Genomic DNA, 19,056 nt, shown 5'->3' with positions numbered 1-19,056 from the left:
CCAAACATCAGTCATCCGTTGCTCCATGACCAACCTTCCCACAAGGGTTTGTAAAAAATCAATCCATATTTTGAGATATCCTGCCAACAGACAGGCAGACAGACTGATGGAAAGGGAGGGGAACAGATAATAAAGCAAAGTTATCTCACCTGTGAAGCCGAGGGGGCATTTGCAGGTGTACTGGGGAGGAGATGAGGGCTGACTTGTTGTAATGCATGTGGCTCCATTCAAACAGTGGTTTGGTTTTATCAGACAGGCATCAGCTACATATTGGCAAAACTCTCCAATCCATCCTGCGGCACAAACACACTGCAGGAAAACAGCACAATATGTGTGTGATTAGGGTACGGTATAGTATACATGAGTATGAATTAAAGCAAAGATGCATTTTTCATTGTTTTTGCTCTACCTCAGCACACATGACTATGAGGGTTAAGTTGTTTACTTTCAGGTTGGTGGTTACCTTACACAGCAACTAGATTCTTGCAGTATCACACGATTGCGAGATTAAAAAAAAGTCCATCTTTTCAGGATTCAAGTAATGCGTTTGTGTCCGAGCCACCGTGGCCCGGCTAATCAGCGTCCTGTGAGAAGCAACTGGCAGCTATGGTTTAGGTGTGTGCACTGAGCAACTGTTCGTTTAAAACAATGGAGGCTCCTAAAGAGGTTAGCATAGATGCTGCAAAAGCATCAATTATATCAGAACTAGAGAGTATTTCTTCATTGAAAGAATAGCAAAGGACGGCACTTAAAGCGTAACTCTTGCCAAAGTGCAACCTAGGGTCTTTTTGTGAATGTACCTGAGTCAAACTTCCGTTTAGGACGGAATCGCCACTTTTAAGATTTACCGTATTTTCGTTTTTCGGTCCTAGGGGCACTTTTATGCTAGCCTCAAAATAGCTATTTTTAAAACACTAAGAAGGCTTGACACAACATGAAACTTTGCTTGAAGTATCGCCAGGGGCTCTACACCTTAACGAAAGCATTGACAACATTGTTTGTGTACCCAGAGTTTACTAAAAAGAAAGGTTTTGAGCAACTCACGTTAGCAGTTGTTTACGCTATCCGCCATTTTCCCAGTCAAAAATAGGCGATCTCCGAATGCGAATGAACGGACTCCATAGGAGGAAATGTCATTCTTATCCTTTTTCAACTACAAGGTCAATATTGTGTTTCACTAACGACAAAACAACAAATTATCCGTGCATTTATATGGAACTAAGCTTTAGGAGCTTTCCATCTTTACTCTCCTCCCTCGACTATTTTTGACTGGCTCAATAGATGGCGACCGGAAGAACAACAGCTACAGTGAGTTGCTCAAAACCTTTTTTAGTAAACTCTGTGTACACAAACAATGTTCTCAATGCTTTTGTTAAGGTGTAGAGACCCTGGTCATACTTCGAGCAAAGTTTCATGTTGTGTCGAGCCTTCTTAGTGTTTTATAAATAGCTATTTTGAGGCTAGCATAAAAGTGCCCCTAGCACTCCCATTCAAAAGGCCATTTGACCGAAAAACGAAAATACGGTAAATCTTAAAAGTGGCGATTCCGTCCTAAATATGCTATTTAAACGAAAGTTTGACTCGGGTACATTCACAAAAAGACCCTAGGTTGCATTTTGGCAAGAGTTACGCTTTAAGGCTTTTTTCAATGGAAAAGATATTTTATATTTATATATTTTTCCATATTGGGTGAACAGTGAAGGAATCATGTCCCTTTTTACCCTTGGGCAGCAACTAGACACAAATGTTCATCTGATGTGGCAGTTAACACCCTCAAATAAAAGAGTGAGTTCACCCAAATTACAAAAGCCCAAACTTTTTCACCTACCCCAACATCTAGCCACCCAGATAGTTTTGGTTTAATTTGCTCTGGTTTCCCCTCTGAGATAAAAGTAAATACAATAACTTCAGCAGAATATTTTATTTCCAGAAAGATTTTCTTCTGTAGAATTCTGTTGACACTGAGGTCGATTATCCTAAGTAACCTGTCATTGTTTCTGAAAACAAGCTTTCAAGTTCTGGCAGCACAAAATTAATTACATGGTAGTGAAGGCAAAAATTTCAGGGACAGACATTGAGAAACAAGTTAACGTAAATCCAAACCTGTCTGCATGGCTAGATATGGATAGTGTAAGTGAGGGGGGGGGTGAACTAACCCTTTTAAGCTAGAAATCAGCACTTTAATCTCAGCCATGGCTTCAATTCAGTGTGCTGAAGTACAGAACCAAAGCAAAACAGTCAAATTATTATCCAAATGGTCTGCTCTGTATATCCACCAATAAAATATGTGTTATCAATCAAATTCAATCAAAATTATTTAAAGTGTAAAATCACCATTAGATATGGTCTCAGTGCACTTTACAATTAAAGGGACACAGAAATAACAGACAGCAACAAAACAATTGAACAGCATTAAAGCAGTAATAATAAACAATACAAAACCAGCAACATAAGACAATAAGTGAAAAGGTTTGTTTGTGAAGGACGCAGAAAGGGTGGTGTGTTATGGTTGGCTATAGTAAAATAAGTAGAGGTGGGTTTTCTAGATTGAAAAATGTCAACTGAGTGAGCTTCTTTAACATGTAGTGGAAGGCCATTCCACAGATGAGGGGCACGGTAGGAGAATGCTCTATAATCAACAATTTTTTTGTTTACTAGAGGAATGACCAGGAGACCAGCATCAAAGGAGCGGAGAGAGCGTGCCGGTATATATGGTGTAATAAAGCTCAGATAAATAAGGTGGTGCGAGTCCATGCAGGGCCTTTAAGTTAAAAGTTTAACCTTAAAATCAGCTCTAGCTTGCACTGGAAGCCAGTGAAGAGAGGCCAGAACGGGTGTTATGTGATCATATTTTCTAGTTTTTGTCAAGATTGTGGCTGCAATGTTCTGAGCAAGTTAGTTGAAGGTCTATTGGCACAATTTGGAAGACCAGAAAAGAGACATTGCATTAAAGCAACACTAGAGAACTTTTCCCGCTTCGGCCCCCCTACAGGTTGGAAGCGGAATTGTCCTATACATTACATTATGCAAGTTTGCCAGATTGGGTAGCGCGAGCTGTAGTTCCAATGAGACAACCTGTAGGGGTACCGAAGCAGGAAAAATTCTCTAGTGTTGCTTTAATCAAGTCGGGAAGACTTACAGTTTCAGCATCACAAAATGATAAAATGGGTCAAATTGATGAGACATCTAGTTTTGTCAAGAGCATCTCCATGACAAAGGAAATAAAATGAGCAGGCTAATTTTAATGAACTACCCGATGGTTTTTCATAGTCCAAAGGAAACCACATCAAAATTATACATATGGCCCATTTGCAGTGAGCAACAATTTTGATTATGTATGACCCTGGTAGAAGGCGCACCAACACAAGTGGATTTTAGATTAAGAACAATCTCAGTGACCTAATGGAACACGACTGATGGAGAATGAATAGGAGTTATGGGGCATTACGGACCAGTCACAGGTGTGGTAAACAAAATACAGACATTAGAGGAGACTTAACAATAGAGGCAAATTACACCAGAACCTGAGCAAAGCTTCCACATAGTCACAATGATTAATGGGCTAGAATTGGATTACTGCTGTCTGTAGAAATATTCTATCAGTGATGTTTCTGTTATTCTCCTTGTTTTTTTATTTCAACTAATGATAATAGTTTTCTTATGCACTAAGCCTATTTTATGTTAAAAACCAGAGTTGTTCACTCTTATATTTGAACTCTTAGGTTTAAATATGTATGTATTCAAAGACAAAAAAAATAGTCAAAGGCATTCGTCAGTAAAATCAGTCAATAACATATGTAAATAAAAACACACGCATAATGATTTTAAAATATGCTTCACAACTGAAAGATTGATTTTATTTATCACATCCTGCTTATGAATGTGGTCACTTTATGTTCATACTGTAATTAAGGTGCAGCATGAGCTGTGTTTTGTGGGATTCAGAGTATTTCATTTAGACTGAAACTTTGAATCACTTACCTGATATCTGCCAATTACACTCAAACACAATCCCTCATTCAGGCAGTTGATATTGAGCAGCCTGCAGTAGTCAATTATTTCTTCACAATTCTTCCCGGAAAACCCTCTCAGACATCTGTTAAGAGGAGGTCAATGTCATCAGAATCATTCACCCAAAGCCTTGAGCACTAACAAGCCACATTTTCTTCTTTTTTATAAGATACATAGGGTTATAATTTGGTTTTCTATATGACCTGTTCGTGATACGGATGTGGGTGAGATAGTGTCTGCAAATTATTTTTCCAGTTTTTATGACCTGGATTGCCAGATGGGTGGATTAAGCATATCAGGACAAATTAAGGTCCATTATAAATCACGGATTATACTTTCCTACTTCAACAGCAACAATCCAACTCCTTATTTCGCTGATTGTACTGCCTAATATGGCAAAAACACCATTCACTTTTAATTTCCCTTGTAATTTTCATATACTCTATGCAGATTGAATCTAAATTTCTTTCTTTTATAGCCGTCATAATGAGAAAAACTAAATTGTCACATTTATAATATAGAGCCTTGGAGCCAAGGTCAGAATGTATGAAAACTAATCTTGTGATCTGGTACAGTATAAGGACCTAAAAGACATGGAGACCTCAAAAGCAGAGCCTAATAAACATTAATGTCCTTTTTCATCAATGCAGTAGACCTAAAAACATTTTGATATAAATCCCAATAGTGAGTCACCAAAAAACCTTTCTATCTTGTCTGTTAGAATGGTGTGTTTCAAATTGGTTTGTTTATACAGCCATATTTCAAGGTGTTTTTATGACTGTACTACTTCAGTTTAGAGTTTACATATGGACGACTAGCAGTATACGCACTAGCAGTAGTCTTGATGAAAAAAAGGTTTAAGAGTGATGACAAGTATCTAGAGAGCATCAAAGGCAGGCTGTAATGTAGTAGAAGTCTGTATCCTCTGAGAAGCACATTGTTCTAAGATTAAATTAAAAGTCTGGTTGCCTTTCACTTTTACTGGTTTACAGTGGAGTCAGTACAATATAGGGTGATTGACAATGCTTTGTTGAAAACTATTTTTTGAATCGAGTTGACCACTGCCATTTTTTTATTTAAAAGATGGTGGTGGCATTATATTTTTCACTTTCTATGTAAAAAAACAAAAACACATGAAATGACCTAAACTACCAATGTGCTGTAAGTAGGATCAATTCATTGTTGGTTTTAGAACTAACATGGGATTAATTGACAAAAAGAAAAATATAGAATATCACCACCCAACAATGGGGCTTGAGGTCTGCCAGACCAGTATGTACAGTATTACTCCTAGAGCTTTTAAGTGAAATGTAAATCCTAATCACATTTAAAAAAGGGAGAACAATAATAAAAGAGGCATTTCTATTCACTCTCAGTGGGAGACATAATCACAAGATATTACAGTCATCTAGAAAGAGGACTATACTGTATGTGAGATTGGCCTCTACTAGATCCCTGTATGTGTTTCACCTGCAGACATAATCATTTCCCCTGGACACACAGGTTGCATTGTTGAGACATGGTGTTGGGCTGCATGGGTTCTGCTGCCTCCTGCATGCTGGGACAACACTACCATCGGCACAGACACATTCAGAGGCCTGCATACAGAGGCAAAACAAACCAGGTCACATGTCAGCTTTGGAAAACAGGGTTAGATTACACAATAAGATCACTAAATGTATAAAAATTATCAATACAAAAGTGATTTACTGTAGTGAAAAACTTGTAACTTCATTGACTCATATTCTTGTGTTCATTCACTCATCTCTACAATTATATTTAAATCAAATCTAAGTAGGCAAGTAAATAATAGGTTGTATATATGTTTTCATATGAGTTTTAGACCCCATGAGAGGCTAATAAATTCTAATGGTGTTGGGCCTTTCATTTAAATTAAAAATTTATTTAATTTAGTCTGCTCTACTCTGGTATTCTTAGTTGGGCTGGGAAAATGTGCAGTGCACTTGGCAAACTGTAATGGACAAAACAAAGGTCAGGGAAAGACAATTAGACCATTTCTGTATTTTCTCTAGTGTATCCTCGAGAACATTAGAAACACCACTGCCGTTGCAAAATGTACGACCGCAATAGCATTTTCCGTGAAAGGTGAAAATTGCAGCAGGCATCTAATTACAAAAAGCTTTGATGAGAGACATTTCAAACTAATAATTAAACATGCGCTGGGTCATTCAATCAAAATACTAGAGGAAGCAAACAAACTCGTTCCCTTAGCTCATCTTCAGGAGGAACTATTTATGCTGTTGCGGCCTTCAGAATGAAGCCATTTGATCTCATTTCAAGACACTATATTAATTTCCAAGTGTCATTTCTTGTTTATCTCCCACTGAGATAACACAAATAAGGGAAATTAAATCCTCGCACACACCCCTGCAGTGCAAACGTGTTCCTCTTGACATGCGTATGACATGCAATCGAAGACAACTCGGGAGTCACAGTAGACACCCCCGAATCTTTCTGGACAATGACAAACAAATCCCTCGGGGCTCTCCTCACATGTGCCGCCATTTCTGCATGGATTTGGATCACAGGGGGCTTTTCTTTTCTCACAAGGTGGGCCTGCAAAATAGACACAAAATGACAGCACTTTTATTCAGATTGTAAGGATGTAATTAAGTCTAGAAACTATAAACGTGTAAAAGCCTGTCAACTGGTGTTGCCAAGCAGACGTTTACACATTCTATGTAAAACTATTAAAACCCACATGGAAAGTAACATGGCACAGTTATGAAGTAGCTTCAAAGCAATTTGATTGTTTACGCTTGAAAAGTAAAGACTGACATGACTTCTAATCCATGGAGGAGGGGATGATTGACATATTTTATCAATAATTACACAGTATGGGGGCAGGACCACTTCTTGTCACAATTAAACTAAAGACCAGACCAACTGTAAATACCATCATTGCTGTAAGAATCCTATGGTGGCCTCTGATTGATGATATACTGTAGAGCTGAAGTTAATTGCCCATGTCAGAAACCTTCCCAGTGAAGCCAACAAACCACACCAACTGGAACATAAGCAAAGCCAGCAAGATGTTATTCAGCACATGGAAACAACGTTTACATCAATATACGCAAACGAGTAGTTAACTATAGTTGCCTCTAAGTTCTTTAGTACTTGGTACTGTACTTGTTGGGCCAGAAAAGTTATTATAATAGAAACGCCATTTATACCCAATTCACTTGAGGGAAACCAGATATATAGTGAAGAGCATGGCAAATGTTCTGAACAGCTAACAAAATAAATCATTTGGTTCACCAAAAAAGCATAGTTTTCTCTGAAAGCTATAAACAGGGAGTTGTGTGTGCCCTTGTGTTTTTCCTGCCCAGTGCTTGAGATGGAAAATTGCCTCCATTTCAGGATGTTGTGTTTCATGCTGTGAGTGTGTGTATTAAAGTTTGTGCTTGTGCAACACAGGAGGGACGGTCTGCAGCTGCCATTCTGTGAAGTCAGGTCTACTGTAGAATTAATATAAATGAGCATTTGGGTCAACACAATAATCAGGAACGCCAGTTGTTTGATGTAATGTAAACACTACTAACACAACATGCAACACAATAAAGAAATGTGCGGTTCCATTATATGCTATTATTTTTGTCAACTATACCGGTATTATATTTTATGTGATGCTCTATCATTCATCTCATTCTATTTTAATGGATATAGTTGTGTTTTTATATTCTTCTAATACATTTTGTCAGCTTACCGAATGTACAGTTTTACTGTGCTTTTAAGTTGCTATAAACTTGCCTGTATGAGCCTTTTACATCATATCGTATCATGTCTAGGTTCTCCAAGAGTGCATAGTTATATTAATTATTAATTCTTACTGTATTATTAAATGTTTGTGCTTGCAGTACAGAGCACAGAATGTTTCAGTCAATCTATCTATATATCTTTATATCCAAAATTACAAAATGATGCAGCCATTATTATTAATAATATTAATTTTGTCTATACTGTACAGCACTTTAAGCTTAACACAAAGTGATTTCCAGATAAAGATACAGATTTACAGAATAATACTGAAATAAAACTGCTGCTTCCACCACATTATTATTACTATTTCTATAATCATTTACACTTTTACTTCATTTTTAGCATTCTGTGCTGTAATACGCAACACTTTGGTCTGTAATGACAATTTACAATATGAACTGAAATAATGAACTAGTTTGCAGACCCATAACAGAAGAGTTACCAACTTCGAAATTGTAATATTTCAAGCCTATAAACTAAAAAAATAAGTTGATACCTCAGTACCCAGTGCAGTAATAAAGGGAAAGTCATCATAATAATATATAAATGATTTTCATGGTGGATTTTCCCTGAACTGTAAACTAAGTAGTCAGTGCTGCAGCCTGTTTCATAAGCATCTTCCGGGATAAAGTACTTGTGAACTAAGCTGTAGCCAGTAGCTTTCTAAATACTGTAGGACCACAACCCTTTCACCACCAGCAGCATAACCAGAGACAGGGTAACGCCATAGTGACATTGTATGCAACGGATAAAATTAGACTGAATTCCCTGCAGGTTCAAGGTGAAAACAATTTGATGTTACTCCCTGGTGAGGGTTTTCACTTTTGTGTTCTTCACAAGCTGCCTACACATTTATCTTTCCAGTGACTCTTTCTTTGAATATTTTCTTTAATCCCCTTGCTAATACATGTGCTCATGTCCCAGAGGCTCCTCATAGCCTCCTCTGTGGGCATCAATCTTACTGTGTACAACTTCTGGGCTTGCTTCTTCCTCAACTCATTTTCCACTAGAAATTGAGTTTTCATTACTGGTCCACTAAAAGTTGCACAAATACAAATTACAATATGTTTTGGAACACTTCCACCCTTCACATATCACAGATCATTTGTATTTGTGCTGGCATTTATGTCTATGTCTACCACAGATCTGTTTATTTCAAACACCCTTATTATTGCAGTGATTATAAAGTGTTGCAATCCAATGTACATAAAGACACAACATTGTGTCAGTAGCTAATTAAAATAGTTTAACAAGGATAATGACTGTATTTAGAGTCCAAATTAAACTTTAAAATGTTGACATTACTACCAACAAGACTGCAAAAACAATTAACACCAAATGGAAATGGCCCTATAAAGATGGTAATAACTTGCAACAAATACCCTAGAGGAAGTGCAAAGGAGAGTCAAATCAAAAAGAAAATCTCATTTGAAACGTCCCACGAGTTTGGCTCATTATTCTGTGCGCATAGACTTTGGCCTATGAGGGCAGCCAGCGCTGGAGCAGCCACTAACTTCCAGTTGATTAATGAGGCAACAGCAGCAGGGAGGTAGACGAAGCACAAGCTCCACAGAACTCCCAAGAAGCTGTTGGGACAGCAGGACACCATGACTATGCGAAAGCACCCAGTGGAGTCTGCTTACTTGAGAGAGCAGGGGCAATTAAAGCAAATCAGATAAAAGCTGCAAAGGCAGAGCTTGCGTGTAACTAACCAATTTGTTTGTGGTGTGAATTATATGAATTATCCATTTAAAATCAGACAAAGGCAGACATTTTTACAATGCCACTGGTTTTGTTTGGTTTAACCACAAATGTCCTGTTACATCATATATGTATTGCAAATTTCACTTTCTCCTTTTTAACGGTATTTTAAGTTATCATTGACAGCTGGTCTTTAAACGTCTTTACATTTCATCAATAAAACGAGGCTAAACAATGCTAAAACTATTCTTTGTATGTTTTAGGCCCTTAAACATACATTAATTGGATTTCCTCTTCCATGGCTTTAGAATTTTTGGCCATGGAAGAAGAAATCCAATAGATGAGGAGTTGTAATATTCCAAGGGAAAAATGTAAAATTTCAGAGACTTAATAATAATTTCAAAGTTCATATTAAATTACCCTGACATACAATCTTGTATTTAAATGTTGCCTTGATAATCATCAAAAATAAACTTTTTGTTAAATACATGCGCTTTATCTGATTATAATCATCCAGCATTTAATTCAGCAGCATACATTTGGTTTTCACTACATACAAGAGCATTAAGGCAAAGCGGTATTGTTCCCTTTCAAAGATTCAGAGAATTATCTTTTACATTTTTTTTTATTTTATTTTAAAATGTAAAATTTAGTTCAGAGTTGCTCCATGAAATATCTTATACTAAACTTCACCCCCTGTACTGTACTTTCTTCTTCTACTGTATAGACTTAAAAACAGATGTCAGACAGCACTGGAGTAACCTTGAAACCACTTCTCCTAAATAATAATCTGAAAGCATGGGCTGGACTCGAAAAGGCAAAGCTGTGACACTTCAAGAATGCTGCCAGGACAAATTGTGCTCCAAACAAAACAATGAATCAATGTGAAGAGCCACCTGGAGTTTTTACTCCAGAAAGTTCAATGCAGGCTTGTTTTCACAGCAGACAGTGATATCCAGGGCAACCGAAGGAGTATTCAGGTCTTGTAACCCACTTGTGTGCGTTATCCATTAACCTACTGGAGAAAATGAGGCTCATTACCTAAATCATGGGTGAAGTGGTAATGTCTCATAAACAAGCTCACCAGATCACCAGTGCCACCCAATGCTCGCACATGGAGCTTCCAGAAAATCACATGGCAAGCGACACAATTTGGCTGCTAATGAAAATTTGTTACAATTGTGTCCAATTCCTTTTTGTAAACTACTCATGGAGAGAAGCATGAGCATCCTGTCGCCGTGATATGGCTAAAGCTGAACAGACCACCAAAACCATGAGCATGACAAACTGATCTATACGGAATTTAGTAGAATTGAGAAAGAATAGAAATCTAATGTTGAACACTACCATACATTCCATTTTGGCTCTGCTCCATCTTCTTAGACCAGGCTACATTAAAATTAACATGTGTTTTAGCCATGCCATACTTTTCTAGCAGGCTCACAGACGTTGACCAGTATCAAAGTTCAGATTTAATATGCTGAGCAGAAACAATATACAACTAGAACTGCAAGCAGTTATGACGGGGCCCAAGCCACCCACGCCAGTCGCCCCCGACGCCCCGGAAACCGAAGCCAGGCGGCGGGGAGGCAAACGTCGGTAAATATCAAGAGGTGCGAGCCGCAACGTCTGCGGTATGTTGCCGTTGCAAACGTAGCGGTCAACAGTTCACCTCCATGCATATACAGACTACCTTTAACAATTATATATGGATAGGATTGGAGATGAAAAGTTCAACTGACACGTTACCGCGATCAGCTTCGTGGGAAATTAAGAATCAATGCCACTGACATAACTAATCACACTATGACAGACTCTCCACTTAACACCAACTGCAATGTTTAATTGTAAATGAATGTAGCCTACTGGCAGTCTGGCACACGTGGGTGCTCAGTATTTTCATCGGTGCCTATGAATGGTGTTAATTTTGGATTGAAAAAGTGAGAGAAAAGAGTTGCATTTGTCCACTGTGAAGGTTGTGGAAACTTTGTCAGGTGGCTTAAGAAGTTTGTTTATTGTAAAAAACCAGAGGTTGCTGATAACATTTAATTTGGCCGAGATATGATACGTGTGTGGTAGCTAGCTATGAAAATTTAGTTTGTTGTTGGTCGTCAAATGCGCATACTTTAACATAGCAAAATTCCTTGAGTAACTTTTGGTCAAGTCCATCTAGAGATGCTACGTACCAGGTTTCGTGCTGATCCGTCGCACGACCTAGGACGAGTTCGAAAAAGTTGGTTTTGCGCATTGCGCGATATTGTGAAAAAACATTAGAGCGGAAATGGGCGTGGCCTATCATGTGATTCAGCTTGATTCAAGGAAGACGTGGATGTAAGGATTTCTAATGTGCGATGTGTAATGTGGGACTTAAAGGCAAAAAAAACCATTATAGCACCACCTAATGGTCCACATGTGTAATTTTTGACCCATTGTCTATCTACCCTGTAAATTTTAAGTTGTTCACGTTAGTGTAAGTAGTAAATTTGGACATGGGTCCCATAGGCCACGCCCACTTTGACCCCTCAGTACCCCACTCCAGGTTTGGCCTCAGGAGTGGACCTAAATGGTACCCAACAAATTTTGTAAAAATCGGATGAGCGGTTTTTGAGATATAAACTTTTTGTACTTGTAGCGCCCCATAGTGACCAATTTTCATAAAACGTGTGGGGGACCTTCAGAGGGTCATGTCAAACAAGAATCTAAAGTTTGGCGTTGATGGCATTTATTTTGGCCGAGATATGGCAAAGTTGGTGTTTTCATAGTCACTGTGTCCACGTTCGGACACTTATTGGCTAACGTTCTATCACAATATCTGTTCAAATAAAAATATAAATGATCTATTAATGTTTTCAGTTAATTTAATGGTGTTAAACTAAAGTAAGTTCTTTCCTTTCAACAGTATATTGTTTTAACAATTTACTTAAGCTTTTACTTCTACCTACTACATAAGAGTTGGCTAAAGTATGCTAACACCGCTGAATTAGCCGTACGCTACCCTTGGCCATAACGGGACACCCCTATCTTCTCGCTGTAAACAATGGACGCTGCTGGTTTTTCGGAGGTATTAAGTCGCATCAATGCTGTCAAAACTTCCGGGATCATATTTCCGTCCTTCACAATAAAATTACACGCTTCAACAACTCAGAATTATGCAATAAAAGTATGTAATTGCCGTTTTGAGCCTATATCACCACCTGCTTGATGTTTTGTTAAACTACAAATTCTCATTTTCATGAAAATTAGCAATTATGAACATACATTTTATATATATATATATATATATATATATATATATATATATATATATATATAATAACATATATTGCAATAAACATTACAAAAAGTGTGTAAGATTTATAGTAAAAAAACAAGTGTTCATGATTGTTCAAAAACGATTGAGAAGATGATAAATAATATTTATTTAACAACAATACAGACAAAACATTTAAAAAATAAAAAAATAAATACAAATAAATTAAATGTCTGAGCACCAAAAACACCAAAATTCATTATTGTTCAGCTCCTCCTCCCAGCCGACACAAGTGGTGTGAAACCACTTTTGGCAGTTGTCACACTGGTCCCACGACACCAATTCCTCTGGAGGCTCTAGAGGTTCGGGTTCCCTGCACCGGCCACACCGCCAGACTGTCGGCTCCAGTCTCCTCTTTGCAGCGGTGTGCAGAGTCTCCTCTTACTCACAAAAAGAAAAGTGTTTTAAGAATATTATAATAATAATAATAATAATAATAATAATAATAGATTGGCATGCACTTAACATTACCGGTGGATGTCGTGGGTCCAGCAGACAGGGAGGAGGAGCTGGTTCTTTCTGCTGTATAAATAAAAATGTTGTGTTTACTTTTCACCATGGCTAATGTCACTAACATAAATATAAATGTTGCTTGTTTTTAACAGATTATATTAAGTATTTACAGTGGGAGGGAGAGGAAGAAGTGGACCTTCGGCAGCACCATCCTGCGCCCGATGTGGAAGGCTCTAAAAGAATAATAATATTTGAGGTATTATACAAGTATTTTGACTGATTGATAGAATTTGCTGACCAGGAGATGGAGGATGGTGGTGTCCCTCTGCAGGCAGGCTCATCCGGGATGGTCTGCCGCTGGTGGCAGGCAGCCGGGGACCATGGGAGGCACAAGAGGGGGCAGAGGGTGATGAGGGACCAGCGATGGAAATGCTGGAGCTGGTTGCTGGCGCAGCCCCGGGGGGCCGAGTTCTTCTGCGGCTGGGGCGGGAGCCGCTAGGCAGGGTAGAGGAAGTGGCTGCCGTGCCGGTGTCTCTGCCCCGCTGCTGCTCTCGGTCTCTTCTGGCAAGAGAAATACATTGATAAAGATACATTTTTCTTGTTAGAAATACATTAAAATTCAAAATTAGGTTAGGCATGTCATGTCTTGTTTAATAATAACGTTGATAAAATATATAAATTGCCACATTACATAGACACAAAAATACTTACCTTCAACCAAAGTGGCAATTTCTATTATACACCTTTTCTTTGGGCATCCTGATGCTGCTGTAAAGGAAATACAATTCTCACACACACACACACACACACACACACACGTTTTATACTGTTCCTCTTTTTTCTCTTCTTTCTCTTTTCTGCTTCTGTCTCTTTTCTTCCTTCTTTTTACCTGCTTCCTTTCTGTCTCTTTTTCTGACTCACTTTCTTTTATCTTTTCAGCCAAGAACATAAACGACACAGGAGTAGCTAAGTTACAAACATTCAATCTTTGTCAACTTAGCTAGAGCTAGCTAATATATGCATTATATTGGAGGTTAATCTATAACGTTATAACCACATTTACCACGTAAGAGCCACTACTGGCTTTTAACACAATATCCTTTACACACATGCAGTTAGATGATAGCTAGCTAATACATGAATAAACTTGATGTTGCTGGGCTTATGAACATGCGTACTGCCTAGACAGAGTCGTGTTAAAGCTAGCAAAAAAATGCACACTCATGCTAACGCATGTAAATCATATCAGCAGTACAGTACAAATATAAACTTTTAAGAGGGAAATATCGTCGCCCGAGCGTTCTTACTACTTTCCCTCATCAAAGTCACTTTCATATACTAATTAGACATGGAAATGTCCGTGTACATATACGAAAATTCATACATAGATTGTTGAATGAATGAATCAATTATGCTTACATTTTGGACGATGATCACAAATTAAAAGTACCGCGAAAAGACCGGAAAGTGCGTCACGTCGTAAGGGTCCGGATATGGCCAATAGCAGCGAGTGGTGTCAGAACGTGGACACAGTGAAGCTAGCTATACAAATTTGTTTGTGCATAATATCCACAATTTTTATCCTATCAAAATAATTTGTATTAACTTTTTGTCCGGCCCATCTTGAGATGCTGCCTGCCAAATTTCGTGCAAATCGGTCGCACGGTCTAGGAGGAGTTCGAAAAAGTAGGTTTTTGATAAATCGCGATTTTTCACACATAAAAGTTTAGGCGGAAATGGGCGTGGCCTATATCACATGATTCAGTTGGATCCAGGGAACGCGTGGATATATGGTTTTTAAATGTCCGGTGTACAATGTGGGAGTTATAGAGCCAAACATGTTTTTTCTGCTATAGCGCCACCTAGTGGTGGAAGTGGGTAAATGTTTGCGCCTGAGGTACTCGCGGAGTTTCAGACCATTCCTGAAAAGGGCAACCCCCCACCATGTACGGTTTAGGCTGTAGTCGGAGTTTTAGGCGGAGAAGAATAATGATGAGGATGATTAATCAGTAGAAAAACAACACAGCCCTGCTGTGCGAACGGCGTAGCTCTTGCTACCGCCGGTTCTTGCAGACTCGGGCTTGGATCCCTAATAAATTACATTTTAAGCGATTGCTGTAAACCTTTGTTTTATCAACTGCGACACGCTCAGTAAGCCAGCAGTTTAGCACTGGCTTTTTACAAGCGCATGTCATAGGTCGTAACATGAGGTATTTGATTTGAAGTGGCCACTTCATATATTATGATGACATATATAACAACTGGTATCAGGTTTAAAGCCCATAAGGAAGTGCTGATCTTTTCTGAGCTTTTGTAGTTTTCAGCTTTGACCTTTTCCAAAGATAGTTGCCCCTTCGAGGCAAATGGCATGGTTGTGCATATGGAACCAGGATGCAGCAAAATCTCTCCCAGTGCCTTTTGTAAATAGCAATATTAAAAACTGATTGGATATCTAAGATTCACCTGTCAGGGATAAAAGCCACATGATTGCATTTAAAGAGTGCGTTTTCATTGTCCATCTCCATTACACAAACAACCAGCTGAAGACCTGCTTACCAGAGAATCCAGTGTCACAGATGCATTTGAAGGAGGCAGGCGACCATTGAACGCATGTCCCATTTTCACAAATTCTGTCACAGTTTTCTTTTCCGACGACTTCAGAGCAGTTTACCCCTAAAACAAATGGCAAGTCAGCTGACTACAAAACAGAAACACACAGAGATAAAGTGTCTGGGTCATGAAGTTCATGGGCATGCATAAAATCTGTAGCTGGTGCTATTTATTTGAATTTCTAATTGACAAACTGTTAAATTAAATCAGTTCGGTAGATAATACCGCTGCAGAGAGTACACGTTGGCAGTAAAGAGATTAAGAAAGAAGTAATTTGGAATGCAAGCTGTTTTAATATTCATTCTGTTTGCGTTAGATGTGAGTGTTTGGGTTTATTCTGAATGTAACATTAACTTGATGTGTCCAATAAATATATAATTAAGAAAGTGGCTTGCATTAAATTTGAAGTTATTTCTATATTATTTAGTTACTTTCAATGAATCTGAGAGTAAAATCCAAATGCATAAATCAGATTATACAAAATATACAAATGATGGGTTTCCCCGGGAAATAAGAGTTCTTCCATGCAGATGTAACACAACACATCAAATATCTGATTTAAAGCAATTTCATTGCACAAGAGAGATAGAAATCTATGAAGTGTTGATGAATATTTTGACGTTTTTCATCTAATTCAAAGAAGACAAAAGAGCTCAACAATTGGAGTTGGTTTTGTCCTTACCTGTAAAATGTGGAGGACACAGACATGTATATGTTCTGTGGTTTGGATCTGTGGATCCATTGCTCAAACAGACTCCTTTGTTTTCACAAGGGTTATCCAAACAAGCATCAGACTTTTCACAAAACCTTCCAGAGTAGTGGCGGTGGCACAGACAGTGGTATGCACCATCCCAGAGGCCTGTTTGACAAACACCGTTCCCGGAACAAAGTCGAAGCAGAGGAGAACCCTGACAAAGTTGCGTTTTAACAGACACATTGACTCGTAAGCCAAGCCTGCACAGCTGTGTGTTTCCCTCATGCAGAGCGATGAAGTAATGATGACCCGGGACGAGCCACTTGGCCTCAACATGCTCACTTCCATTTATATTGTGGGGGAAAAGAAACTGCTCTTGTATCTGTCCATTTGTGGAACAGCTCTCAAAGCTGTCTTTTGACACATTGAGGAGTGTGATGCCATATGACCTCAGTGTTTCATCAGCAGACATCAGCAGTTGGTCTCCATGTTGCAGCTGAAGTGGGCATATCTGTGGGAAGTTGACAGGGTGTCCAGTTGATTCCTCTCCCCCTTGAGAATCCCAACACTCAGAAACGCTCCTACAGATGTTTCCTATGAGGGTCCAATTAATTTGCATTGCGTGTTGTTTAGGGTGCCATTCAAGTGAATTTTGTCTGTTGCAAACTGTTTGGCAGTGGATCATGTGGACGGCCACAAAGACAGCAATCAAGTGAAACAATGATGCCCCCATGTTTCCCCCTCTCTTTTTTATTTAATGCAAATCAATATGGGACTTTTAAACTCAAATTGTGTCATCTGGAGAATGGATGAGGCAATTGGGTTGTATCGTACTTCATGAGATGCTGTTCCGCATACTCCCAAGAGGTCCACATGAATAATAACCTTAGGGAAAACAAATATTGTTAATAATGCTTTGCAAGGTGAAGGTGATTTCTACAACATTGTTATTTCTACAGCTTAAAACGTGATGAAAAACACAACCATCATTAACACATTATTTCATTGTAACACATAGACTTATGGCTTCAATGAGTTTAGCAGTGCTGTCATATGCAGTGCTGCTGACCACCAAGTGTGTCACAGCAGTCTCGGCCTCCCTGAGGTTTCTACAGAGAGTGACAATGTCAGATAAAATATTCTCTCTTCCCTGCCGGTGCCTGATACCTCAGTGTCACACAGTGAGATGAGTTAAAGCAGACAGCATTGTCTTTTTCCCTCAGGCCCTTTTCATCCGTGCACTGGAGATAAAACAACAAAGTGGAGAAGCCTCCCTACAAGAGAAAAACTCTGCTCCCTGATCAGCTCACAAGGGCTGATTTACATAACTGCATGGTGATGAGTAATAAATCGCTGAATATGAATATGGAACACCTATATCAATAAAAGTGGGAGTGAAAGTAAACGAGATTGCAAGTATTGTCAAGGGCTGTGTGGGCACCCAGAAGAACTCATTTACACGAAATGAGGTTGACTATTGTGTTTCAGTGAACAAATCGGAAAGCTGACACCTGATTTCGGAAGAACAAAATAATTAAATTGAAATAAAGAGGGAATAAAATGCATAACGGTTTGTGTATGTAGTTTTAGCAGGATATTCATTATACACAGCAGCGAAGGAATAAATAGAACGAGTAGATTATTCGTTTTTGATTCAACTTTTATTCAAAGTCATTCTATTCAATCATTTATATTAACAATGAATCACTAGGTCTAACGAGTCCCTCGTAGTCATGAACCTTTACAGAGAATTATCCCTTCAGCTCTACAGAGCAACGGAGACCACCATCGATGTCAGTAGGCACATTTTTAGCATTGCAATCCTGTACTGTACAAGTTAATCAGCAGGACATAACACAACTGTATATGAAATTGTAAGGCTCTGTACTGTACATCAAAGGGAAAAAGCAAGACAGCTTGTTAATCGACCTGTTGCATTTCTTTATTCTTTCACTTCTTCAGTTTTGTGATTGAAATGTAATAAATGCTAAAATGATAATTTTGAGAGAAAAGAACTAAGTAAGAAAAATAAGCCAATCGCCTCTATATTTTGTTAATGTAACTTATATTTTTTTATCTGACTTTGAAACCACAAAAGAATTCTCCCTTCAATATAGCTGAATCTCTTATTTCTTATTCAAAGTTCCACATTTCAAAGAACTTTCTCTTAGATGGATCTGTGAGTTTGACGCCCACCAAAAGACTTCTAGCTGCTCTGTTCAAAACTGTCTGTCTGGAGAAATATCATGTAATGGAGACAAAATAGCTCAATGTCACTGCAATAAAAGGGCAACTAACTTAATTTTCAAGAATCATTTTCTTTTGAAATATATTATACAATTTTAAATAGCCACTCAAAAAATATAATCAAGCCCAAAGCTAGTGTGGAATTATGTGTGTCTAAACTAATACTGCCTTCTAAACATATAAGTAAATATATATAAAATTGAAAAATATATTAATATATTTTTTTAACTCCTTCCCAATGAAGATATAA

At 38.3% G+C, this 19,056-nt stretch overlaps 1 protein-coding gene across 1 annotated transcript in view; it reads right to left on the bottom strand.

Annotated features, from left to right (window-relative positions):
* eys (EGF-like photoreceptor maintenance factor) overlaps nt 1-17,308 on the bottom strand; it is a 174,603-nt gene extending 157,295 nt beyond the window's left edge. Inside the window, exons 1-7 of the mRNA XM_078273744.1 lie at nt 16,548-17,308; nt 15,784-15,928; nt 13,554-13,816; nt 6,398-6,588; nt 5,482-5,609; nt 3,982-4,096; nt 150-309 (exon numbers count right to left, since the gene is read on the bottom strand). Of these exons, the coding sequence (XP_078129870.1) occupies nt 150-309; nt 3,982-4,096; nt 5,482-5,609; nt 6,398-6,588; nt 13,554-13,816; nt 15,784-15,928; nt 16,548-17,292 (1,747 nt within the window). The 5' untranslated portion in view covers nt 17,293-17,308. The remainder of the gene's footprint in view (nt 1-149; nt 310-3,981; nt 4,097-5,481; nt 5,610-6,397; nt 6,589-13,553; nt 13,817-15,783; nt 15,929-16,547) is intronic.
* Nucleotides 17,309-19,056: the final 1,748 nt, after the last annotated feature.

Source organism: Sander vitreus, chromosome 17, assembly GCF_031162955.1.
Source record: "Sander vitreus isolate 19-12246 chromosome 17, sanVit1, whole genome shotgun sequence".
In the NCBI taxonomy this organism is placed as follows: Eukaryota; Metazoa; Chordata; class Actinopteri; order Perciformes; family Percidae; genus Sander; species Sander vitreus.
Note: the sequence above shows the minus strand (reverse complement) of the source record. Positions and strands in the feature narration are given on the sequence as shown.